The sequence below is a fragment of the Ochotona curzoniae genome, unplaced genomic scaffold (genome assembly GCF_017591425.1).
Source record: "Ochotona curzoniae isolate NIBS_2020 unplaced genomic scaffold, NIBS_Ocur_1.0 contig_2210, whole genome shotgun sequence".
Taxonomy (NCBI): Eukaryota; Metazoa; Chordata; class Mammalia; order Lagomorpha; family Ochotonidae; genus Ochotona; species Ochotona curzoniae.
In genome coordinates, this window is record NW_024465369.1 from 30,692,724 (window position 1) to 30,704,723 (window position 12,000).

The following is a 12,000-nucleotide window of genomic DNA, read 5'->3' on the forward strand; positions in this document are numbered from 1 at the left end:
TTGATCACTACTCCATGTTGTAACCACCAGCTAGTATGCTCCTTTGGAAAACCCTGGAAAAGCCACAGGGAAGACAGTGTTAAGTGCAAGAAGGATGGGCCCCAACTGAAGACACCTTCTCTCATCTCCAGTCATCATACAGATCCTCCTCCTTCACTCCCTTGCCCCAACCTCCTGCCATTATTTCAAAGAATTTGGAAAGTACCTTGCACACCAAGGACAAGTGAAAAGCCTTAGCTCACTGGGCAGGTCACAGTGGATACTTTGGATCTCTGAAGTGACCCACTGGAATGCAATTGTGGAGCTTGTTTTAGACAGGAGAGCAAAGCTATCCATAGCCTCACAAATAGCTCTCATATATCCATGGGATCTCAGCACCTAACTGCTGGGACCACAGGTGCAGAAAAAGGAAAAATAAAAATTTGATTGAGATGGGCATCTTACCTAGCAATCAAGGTGCCCATGTTCCATGTTGCTTTTTCCAGTTTCAGGCCCTTGCTCCAGTTCCTAATCTCAGCTTCCTGCTGATGCAAACCTGGGGAGGTAGTATGGATGGCCCATTGACTGGGTTCTAGCCACTCACATGGTCGAAAAAAATGGAGTCCCTGGTTCCTGGTTTCAGCCCCTGGATGTTGCAGGCATCTGAGGAGTCAGCCAATCAGCGTGAGTGTGCTTGCTCTCTCTTCTCCTAATGACATAAAGAAAGAAAAAGGAATATTCATTGCTGAAACAGGACTTGGCCTGGTGGTTAATGCATTCGTGTCTCAAAGTACCTGGGTTCAAACACCAGCTTTGAACTCGAGTCTCCTACCAGCGTAAACCCTGGGAGATAGTAGTAATGGCTCAAGCAATTGGTTCCTGGTACTCATGTGGAGGACTTGGGTTGTGAACCTGGCTCTTGGTTATGGTTCTAGCCTAACACTAGCTGTTGTGGTTTTAAAGAGCAAACAAGCAGATGGAAGCTTTTTCTTTTTCTTTTTCTTTTTTTTTTTTTTTTACCTCCTCCTCTCTCTATCTCTCTCCCCTCTATGTGTCTCTATGTGAACAAATTGTTGGCTGTTTTTGTACAGCCGTGACAAAAAGTAAAGCTGAACACAGGAAAGTGTGTCTTTAGTTGGAGGCTAGCCTCTTTGTCTTATTGGGTAAGTAAAGTGGAGCAACCTGGACTCCAACAACATCCATTGTAGGTGGTGGTTCTAACAGGCAGTGATTTTACCAGCTGTGTCACACCACCATCCCCAAAGACACAATTTTAATCCTTTCTACATTCATAGACTTAATTCACCCCAATCATGATGTTCAACAAAACATAAGGAGACCACAGTTTCACAAGAGTATCAACAAGGGCTAAAATGGTAATCACATCTCAAGATGACCATTTCATTCTTATACATCTTCTGTGTTCTAAATTAGTTGTACATTTTAGAAAAAAAATATGTCTTTTTGAGACTGGCTTCTTTCACTAAACATAGTAATTTCTAGTTGTATCCATTTTGTTGCAACAAAAAAAAAAAAAAAAGGATTGCATTTTTTTATGGTTGAATAGTATTCCATAGCATATTAGTGCATTTTCTTCATCTAGTCATCCATTGATGGATATCATGGGAATGGTGTCCACAGCCATGGCAGCCAGTCTTGGAAAACAGTGGGAACTCAGACCCTGGAGCAGGCACAAGGCTGGTGGGCTGATCTCCAGTGTGTGGTCACACCAGAGGAAGAATCTTTGGGCCCGACCCTGGGCTGCCACCTCTGACCTCTCTGGAAAATTGGAAGGAAAGGCTCCATTTTCACCCCTTTATACAGTCTTATTGTTTTGTCTTTGTATACTCTGTCCAGGCTGGAGAGAGAGGCCTACCTTGGTCAATTCCACCTTGGGATGCCCATGCCAGCCTCAGTAGGCCCTAGGGTAGGGGTCTCACACAGTTTGAGGAGTTACCTTTCCAAAGACAAGAAGAAAGCATATTTTGAAAGGTTTTACCTTTTCTCTGTCTGCATCTCCTCTTACATTCCAAAACCTCTGAATTAGGACCCTCAGAATTAGGCTCCTGGCTTCAGTTCTGGCTGTTGTGGCTATTTGGGGAACGAGCTAATGGATGGAAGATCTTTCTCTATCTCTCCTCTCTAAATCCAGCCTTCAAATAAAAACTGAAACATATTTAAAAGAAGAAAAATGTAAATAAACAATGTATATATGTGAGGGGGCTTTAAAAAGTTCATGGAAATTCATATTATGACAAAAATGCATGGATTGCAAACATTTTTGCACCAGATTTGAAGTATGCTCTCAGACCATTTCCCCCATACTTTTTATTGTGCCTTCATACCAAAGACAGGCTCACAGGTACCTGCTTGCATCCTCTGGGAATGAACCAACTCTGAATGAGGAGTCTCTGTCTGGATCCACACCAGACTGATAAGCAATGAAATACAGAATATACACAGTATGATAAACCTTGACGGTGAAGAGATCATGAATGCACCCCTGCCACTGTCACCCTGAAGGCCAGGCTTCCTGGGGTACCTCCCAGCCTCTCTCACCTGCTTGTCAAGTCACCCTGTTCAGGCCTGAGTGTCCCACTCTGTCAGACTTTACACAAGTCCTGCTCTCTGTCTCCTGCTGGCTCTTTGGACCCAGAGCAGCTCTTTGCTTTTTCAGGAAACAAACTGGATGAAAGTCCAGGGCTGGGACTTCCTCCTTGGTCTATTTGACAAGGACTGACGTACACCGGGCCTTTGAATCCCGGAAGCCAAGGCCACACCCGACCTTGGTTGCCGCCTCCAGAAGGCTCTGTTGGAGGAAAAAGGACAGAGACAAAAAACTACTGCAACATGAGGGACCCGCTGGCAAATTGCTCGGTGAGTAACAAAGTGAGCCATGTGGCTGGGTATGGGAGGGAGCGTGGGGGCAGATGTGAACATGAATGGATTTGAGCTGCTCACAAACTTAGATGTTTGAATACTGACTGTGCTACAAAAGCTTGAGTTTTCTTGGTTGAATAAGTAACTGAGCCCTTCCCAAGACCAGACAGGGCAGGTAACAGCCATCTCCCACTCCCGTGTTCTAGGAAAATATTTCAGCAGATAGAGCATGGTATTTGGAACCAGATAGTGGCTGTTTAGAAAACATTCTTAAAGCATTTCCAACGGTGCCAGTATCCTGTGTTGGGTAGACAGATACAAAAACCAGTGTTTGGCTTTGAAAATGAGGTTAAGGAGGACTGTTTTTGTCCTGCATATTGTTTGAGCCAAGGACTACAAGTCCTGGGGACGGGGGGAGAAAGAACAAGTCCCCACTCTGTCCACCTGTCCACCTGCAGCGGCTGTCAGGCAGGCTTGCCGCAGAATGGAATGTGAATTGTTTGTACCGTTGGCTGTGTGAGGGCTCTTCCGATGGTTTACCAGCAGCGGGAAGCTCAAACTCCTACTCTGTCCAGCCTGCAGTGGCTGTCACCTCAGTGAAACTGCCTGAGGAAGGGCCAACTTCCCACTTGCTGGTGACCCTCAGACCGTTCCCCAGCATGCTGAACTCCAGTCCTGTGAGCATTACCAGAAATAGAAGGTTGGCCAAAAGTTCAAAGACACTGTGTGGCGGTCAGCAGCATGCGGGGAGACGCTATCTAGAGAACCAGAGACACAAGCAGGGGAGATATTTGCTTTGAAAACAAAGTAGTCAAGAAACTGCTAGTTTCTTGTCCTAACAAATGGTGATAAGAAGGGGTTACAGTCATCCCTTCTGTACTTGTCTTTAGAAAGAATAAACTGATGAGGTAGATAAATGAAAGCTACAATATGGCTATAAAGCCAAAGACCAGCAAGACATTATTGGTTTCCTTTTATTTACTTAATGGATAAGGAAAGCACATGCTTAGAGTAGATGGAATTATGACTGCTATTCCACAGACTGAGCTTCAGAATCAGAGAAGCTGAGATGAATTCCCAAATGGGTAGTAATGGTAATGATAAAACATAGCAACCAGTCAGGCCAACTATCACTTTCTCAATAAAAAATAATATTGCTTAATGTGAAAACAAATTTTAACAATATGGTTGCATACAGATCTAGGAGTAACATGTTTTAGTGATCTCAATTCTCAATCTTTTATCCTTGGCAATTCTGTATCACTTTTTAAAAATATCTGACTCTTTTAGAATTTATTTCTTTGTTAGCTGATTTATTTTTCTCTTTGAGTCTGTTCCTTGCTAATTAGTTAAATCCTCTTCTGTCCCAACTCTAAAGCCTGGATGATACTGTGTAGAGTCAGTTGGAAGGAAATTTGCACCAAGCATCACCAAAGAAGAAAGTCAAGAACAAGTGAATTAGACAAGAGAGAGACAGAGAGATAGAGAGAGAGACAGAGAGATAGAGAGAGAGAGACTACAGTTATATGAAGAAACAAGAGTGAATGAGAGATGAAAAGGGTATAACAGAGACAGAGAAGGAACTGAGGAGAAAGGAAGGCAAGAAGAGGAATTAGAAACTTAACATCTTGTTTACAGGCCGGGAGGTTAATATGCAGATCATGACCTTCCAACAGCCCCTGGGCAGTCCATCATAGTGTCAGTGGGAGGCTCTGCCCCTGCTGTGCTGAGTGTTCTTTGACCCCAGACTCACGTCCTTGTTCACCATTCTCAAGGTCATCCCTGCACACCCATTGCCATCCAAAGTGTCCAGGAATCAAAAGGCAGCGGATATCCCCTCAGCCTGGGTTTCTAAATTCACTAAAGTCACAGAATATTTATTTATTTGCTATTGTTTCATCTCCATCAAGGTTATTTCCTGCCACTGTCTGTCCTAACTTGTACTTAGAGAACAATGCTGTGTGAAGATAAAGCTGCAGTTAGGGAACATAATAAAACAAGGAAAGGCATTGCAAGTGAAAGCTTCATGAAACACTTAATAGTCTCATAAAAGAAACCGACACTTTAACTATGTGTCAAATGCCCATTCCGAAAGTCCTTGGGGTTACACAAAACACAATCCATAAAGTCTTAACTTAGCTACAGTTCTTAACCTGTTCTCCGTGTATGGGACTCAGCGAATCACACGAGCTTCCATCAATAGGAAACACATCTCTATTTATGTTCACTCTTTAAAATATGCTTTAGAAATGAAACACTTTAAATAAGCAGTGAATTGTTTATTTTGTATCCATATGAAGAGCAAAGAGAGAGAGAGATCTGCCATCCACTGATTTACTCCCAAAGTGTCCATATAAAATTCAGCATTTCCTTCAATTCTGAATATAGGCCACAAGCCTCAATGCTAGTAACATTGTCTGTTACATTGTAACCAATAAAAATTACAGATATTATTACATAGCTGCATAGCTGCTGTAGGTATCTAAAAATATATTATTTATCTTCAGGCTAAAGTAGAAAATTTGTAAATTCTTAACACTTTTTATTTAGTATGGTAATAGAAAACACAAAATGTCACAATTTTTTTTAAAGATGTTTCCATAAATATACAACAGTATAATTCATCTCCTTTGCAGTTTTGTATTATTTGATTTCATGAATTTAAAAATGTTATCCCAGGTAAAAGAGGTTTCAATAACAGAATCATCAGAATCACTGGTACCAGAAAAGAAAAATGCTTATTCATGTACTGATAGACAAAATGGGCAGATAGCAGGGCTTTTAACCCCAGTAAGCCAGATTAACATCTGCTTTCAAATTATTGTCACCAGGATAGTACAAAGATTGCCTAAATGCTATGTAGGGGCTTTAAATAATCCTAAGAATTTCAGGACTTTTTGAGAAAGATTTCCTAAAGTTCTGGATTTGACAAGAAAAAGAAATTGGCTCTGAAGCTGCATACCTGTGAGCTTAGCTTCTAAACCCCAGAATATGCCATAAAAAATCCTCAAATCTATGTGCAAGAAAATAAGATCAAATTTACCCAAAGAAATCATCTAATCTTAAAAAAAAAAAAAAAAAAAGCAAGTGCCCTCCAAAGAAATAACCCAGTAGAAATCAAGAACAAGCAACAAACTACAAACACAGCTTTACTTTTTCTGTTAGGATCCAGATAGAAAGTCCTGTCTAAGTGGACATGTGGGGTTATATATGGTCAGTCCCTTCTGGCCTGGCATCAGCATCAGATATTGAAGCAGCACCAGGCTGCTTCTTAAACCGATAACCTGGTTCAGATACCAACCTGAGCTTGCCATCTTCGCAGCTCAGTCGGGTAAATGGTTGCTGCCTCTCACCAGGAAGACACTGAGTCACAGTTCATGATTTCTATGGGAAAAGGAGCAGAAGAGGCAGGTTAAAGCTGGCTGGGATTAAAGGAGTCCACAGAGCCCCCAGTGTAGATTAGCAAGATGTGTCCCAGGCCATACCACCTCTATTTGGTTTTATGGAAAGTTAGAGGAGAGGGTAGGGTAGGCTATGCCTTTTCTATTTGTTTATTTATTTATCTATTTATTGATTTATGTATGTATTTAAGATTATTAATGTACATTTATTTGAAAGCCAGGGTTAGACAGACAGAGAGAGAGAGAGAGAGATCTTACATTCACTGGTTCTTTCCACAAATGACCTCAACAGCTGAGGCTGAGCTATGACAAAGCCAGGAGCCAAGAGTTTCATCTGGGCCTCCCACACAAATGGCAGAGTCCCACACACTTGGGCCCTCGTCTTTGCTTTGCCAGATGCATTAACGGGGAGGTAGATGACAGGAAAAGGAGCTAAGACTTGAATCAGTGCTCATGTAGAATACAGATCATATTTTTAAGGTTCTGTATTATGTAATCTATTACCACCTGCCACGTGAAGCACAAATATTACACAGATGGCTAATAGATACACATAATCCAAGAGGGGGCATATTTTGAAATAGTATTCCTCTGTGAAATCAGAATTTCCATGAAACCTGTGCCTGTATAGGAAAGGCATCCAACAAAAGTGCATTCAATTATACTGAAAAAGAGTGCCATTGTTTATTTAACATCAGTTTAATGTTTAATAGGCCTCTAAGGCATTTGAACTGTGAAAGTCAAAAGGAAAGTCTAGATCAAGCTTGATCTAAGCATTTGATATTGTTTGCCATCCACCTATCTAATCATTTCATATGCTGATTGCCTGCATCACTTTTTGTAATGGCGGTATGAATACAGCACAATTTGCCTGAGTGCTGGATAGAAACATTTTCCAATGACAGAACAGCAAATATCTGTATAGACTAGTGTTCTGTGTGAAAGAATTTTTTTAGAGACTTAGAAAAGTCCCAACTATCCCACCAGCAGCCTAAAGGCTCTCTAAAAGCTGGGGGAAGTCATACCATTTTTCTCATAGTAGGTAAGGTTCCCAGAAAGAAGCAACATATTAATATAAATTCCTCTTTGAATATACTGTTAGTATTAGATTATTTCTTAGCATGGATATTTGGGAAAGGATGGACTATTCAAAAGTACAATGGGTAGGAAAAGGACACTGAAAATTTCTTCTTTCCCACAACTTGGGCCAGAGCAAACCTTTCTTCTTGTGCTGTTTATGTTATATACACAAACATATTGCTCGTAGCACATAAATGTTACTATAAGTGATTACACTGATTAGTCAGTTATAAACACACTTGGTTCTGAAATCAATTTGCTTATTGACCATTTCTAATCACAGTCTTGTTCCTGCCTGTTGCATTTGTGTTGAGCTCTTTAGGCCATAAGCATAAACAAAGGGATAGGAGTGTCATGGTTTCCAACCATGCTCCTGAACCCCTCCAAGATCTCTGGGGTTTGCAAGCAGGCTAGGAACAAAGGAGACAAAGTCAAGGCTGAGAGATTTCGTTCTCTCAAAGCAGATGCAGTGCACAATTCTCTAATGATGTGGACACAAACATGTATGCTGGACCAGATAGTCTTTGGGGTCTGCTTTAGCATTTAGGAAAGTCTGCTTTGGGGTTTTCATGTCTGCATAGATGGCACGTGAAGAAAGGCATGGAGTCATTGCTTTTAAATAAGGAGTTATGCTAAGGTCATGGAACACTCTTAGCTATGATTTATTGATGGCACCTTTACAGCAGGGAATTTACAGCACACTGAACAGGGTATCAAAGACAAAGATTCTTTTCTTTGATGGAAGAAGTAGAACTGCTTTCTGTTACCACTAAGTTACAACAACCACCTGTATTGAGGAGCTTCCCAACGCACAGGAGCCTGAGTGTCCTGGAGTTCCAAGAATGCGTTACACATGTCCCTGAAACTCAAAGCCCCTCAGCCCTTGACCCGATAGGGAGGCAGAACCAAGAGCCTGTGGCCTCTTTCCAGAGCAACTTTGTCCATTTACCATGCTGTTCCTGTGCAGATATTTTCTGCCTATGGGAAAAATTATTAAATGTTTGAAGACCATCTGGCAAAATCTAGGACTGGCAGCCCCAGGGTCAATTGATGCCATAAACTGTGTGTGGACTGAGCCACCCTTTACTTTAGAAAGTGGAGCTTGAATGTATTTGGGGAGACCAGCACATGCTACACCAGGGCCACAGAAGGCAGCTGAGTTTTCAGTTTGTTTTACACTTTCAGCGTGATCTGCTTTCTGAAAACCAGACCACTTGAGGCTAAATAAAACATGGGTCTTAGGGAATTTTAATGGCCTGATAAGTTTGGAAATGGAAGATGCCCCTGCATCCCAAGCACATAGAAACAAATCTCACTTAGACAAGTCTTGCCTGTTTGCACACTTATCTTCCAATTTCACTCCCTACTCTTCTTCCTCACTCACAACTGTTTCCAGGCGTTGTGGGCTGCACGGTTCTTTCCCTCAGGACAAACACAGCTTCTTTGTTTCACTTGCAATTCTCCAGAAGGACTCTACCACTCTACACTTTGCCTTCTCCCAGCCCCAGCCCCAGCACTAGCCTGATCTTGTGGGCGCAGAAAACACTTACTCTGCAAATTTGCATTCCTGTCCTTCTCTTGTCCAGGACCTTGTAGTTTTTCATTGTTGTTGTTGTTGTTATCTAGCTTAATATTATTGGATATTTCTAACTAAACAAAATATGAAAACAACAGAATTTACAGAGAAAAATCACTGAATAAGATTTTAATGAATGAAGACTTACAACATTGCTTATATGTGAACTCTAAATAAAAAATCACTTTAAAAGTCACTTTCTCCAGATTGATGTATGTGTAATATAATTCAAGATCCCAATAGAGGTTTTTTAAAATTGTAATTAGAGAACTAGTTGTATGGGAGAACAAATGCCCAAGAATAGACAAAGAAAATATAAGAAGGAAAAAGAACAGCTGTTTGAGAGCAGAATGAAATCGTTGTAAGCACATAATGTGTATCATTAATTTCTGTATCATGACTATTTTATGATGCTGGTATGTTTCACAATTTGAAACAAAGATTAAAAGACTGTTCAGCTGCACATGGGAAAATCCAAAACAAAAATGTCTTTCTAAAGTCCCCTGTACCTCTCTCACACATAAAACTGAATTCAACACAGAGGACTCAGGACTTGTCGGCATAGCTGCTATGAACCCAGACTCGTTTCTTCTCTAGCAATATAATCTAAATGTGTGCTCCTGTCTCCAGGATTCAGCTGGAGAGTGCTAAGAAAGGAAAAAGGCAGAGCACCTTCCGCTTACTGAGTGTCCCATGTAGCAGGCACAGCCACATGCATGAATACCTTGGGGGCCCAGGAAGTGCAATAGCCCCTGCATATGGTGCTAGTGCAGAATTAGAGAGCTTGGGGCCAGAGAGGAAGAAGGATCTAAAGACATGACCTGACCCATGCCCCTATGCATAGACTTGGAATAATACAATACCTAGGATGTGGTAATAGCCTTAAGTACTCTAAATTCTCTCATCCTCGTGCAGTATCTTGTCTTTCCTCCCAATTTAATACAGAAAGCTGTGATATTTGGCAGCCAAGTTTTCTGTTTTCTATTCCCCGTAGAATGAACTTATCCTCTAGGAATGATACAATCCTAATAAGGTCTCCTTTCTCCTCTTACAGATGCACTAGGTAAGTTCTGGTGAGCATTTTTATTTGCTTCAACTTAATATTTTACTTATTATTTTTAACACAGCATGTTTTTAATTCACATGATGGTCAAAGGTTTAATGCCCCACCAAATAAAGAGATCAGCAAATAAGATGAAAAAAAAAAAAAAAACCACGACAGTTCAACAGGAAAAATAGGCAAGGGCTAAATACATTGAAAAGATATTCAACTTCAGTCAATCAAGCAAATTTCCAAATGGACACAAAATAATTAAAGCTGTAGTAAAATGTAACTTTTAACGATTCCTCTGACACAGATTTAAAGAAAAGTTCGACTGTAACTCAGCAGAACTGATACACAGGCATTCCATTCTTTTATTTTCAATTTTTGCTTTCTAAATTTTAGCTCCCCCAAATGAAGAAAAACATGTGGAATTTTTCTCCTGTGTGTGTCTGGCTTATTTAATTCAACATGATGCTCTCTAGCCATTTTGATGCAACTTGCAGAATCTCATTCATTTTGAAAAATGCAATCTGTTGTTGCCTCTAACAGCTGGAAATTATGAGAGTATGTATGGAATGCTCCACCATCTAATTCACCTGCCCCGTGTCAGAGAAAGCTGCAGAGTCAGCTGACACTTGCCCTGTCCACTTGGATACTTAAAACTCTGAGGTCATCAGTTTTGAAGCTTATACATACAATATTCAGAATGACATGGTGGAGGAATAAATCACATGATAAGTTTTTTTTTTTTTGCTTGAAATTCTTGGTTCCTCAGGCTAAATCATATATGAATGAATTTATAAAAATTTACTTACGTAAAAGGTTTGGTTCAACCAAATTAGTTGTCAAACTTACAAGATCTCTGTCACTGGATTTGAGACATAGAGGGGACAAGGGCAACTTTTTATTGCCAAGTTATTCATTTACAATTTCATACCTAGCCAAGAAAAGCTTGCTTTAATAGTGTGTCTTGAGCCCCATGAATATTGTTTTGAGATGGTTAAGTCGAGGTACAAAATGGTTAGAGTGGACTTTCGACCTTTCTGGAAACAACAACAGTGGCAAGAAACCAGACTCCAGGAGCATGCCCTGCTGAGTTGCTTATATTTGGCATTGGGGAGAATCATACAAACCAGCTTTATCTGACAATGACTCCAGGAGCTTGAAATCCAGTTGGAAGAGGTTTCACCTTGACTTGGACAAATCGTGCAAAAGAAGCACATCCTTGTCGCTGCACAGTCATTTCCAACGCCACCATTCCATTAGCAAGCCAAAGGCATTTATGCAGCTGCCTTTGCAAGTGCTCCTAACCCTCCTGTTCATTGTTTGTTTGTTTGTTTCAGTATAACAAAGTATACAAGAACCTAAAGGAGTTTTCTCAAAATGGAGAGAATTTCTGCAAGCAGGTCACGTCCATTCTTCAGCAAAGGTACAAACTGTAATTTACAATCAACGGCTCTTCTTTTGCAGTTGCCACGAGTGATGTGAGTGGAGGCGAGATTGCAGGCTGTCCTACTTTCCAGAATATGATGCGGTGTTTTAGTTCTCTAGAGACTGATTTTAAGAGTGATTCTCTTCTCTTATACATTTATCTACTGAGTACCATAAAAACCAAGGGATAACAGGAAGTAATTCTGTTTGGAAAGCCTCAGCCAAGCGTATTCTGCTTTCACAGTCTGAGTTCATCCCCTGCTGCTGTATCTGATGTAGATACAATACAATGATGTAGTACAATGCTTGCCATTGTACTGTTCAACCCACAGTGATTATCAGTGAAAAGTTGTGTGTCTCCTGCAGAAGCAGAGGCTATGCCTTCCTTATCAGCAACTTGAGCCTGGCCTCTTGGAATTCTTTGCTGAATGTCTGATGGCTGAAAGCAAGGGTGGATGAAAAGCCATACCCTGTCTATATGCTTTACTCCTAACACCAGGTGTGGCTGTGTGTGAATTTGTTCCCTGGGCTGAAATGTACCCTCTTCACTCAGTCAAGAATGGCACAAAACACCCTGCTTAAAATTAGGGAACCCAAGGACTGACTAA

General features: G+C 40.9%; 1 protein-coding gene across 1 annotated transcript in view; it reads left to right on the top strand.

Annotated features, from left to right (window-relative positions):
• The first annotated feature begins 2,780 nt into the window (after positions 1 to 2,780).
• NOSTRIN (nitric oxide synthase trafficking) overlaps positions 2,781 to 12,000 on the top strand; it is a 55,723-nt gene continuing 46,503 nt past the window's right edge. Inside the window, exons 1-2 of the mRNA XM_040972080.1 lie at positions 2,781 to 2,856; positions 11,305 to 11,390. Of these exons, the coding sequence (XP_040828014.1) occupies positions 2,830 to 2,856; positions 11,305 to 11,390 (113 nt within the window). The 5' untranslated portion in view covers positions 2,781 to 2,829. The remainder of the gene's footprint in view (positions 2,857 to 11,304; positions 11,391 to 12,000) is intronic.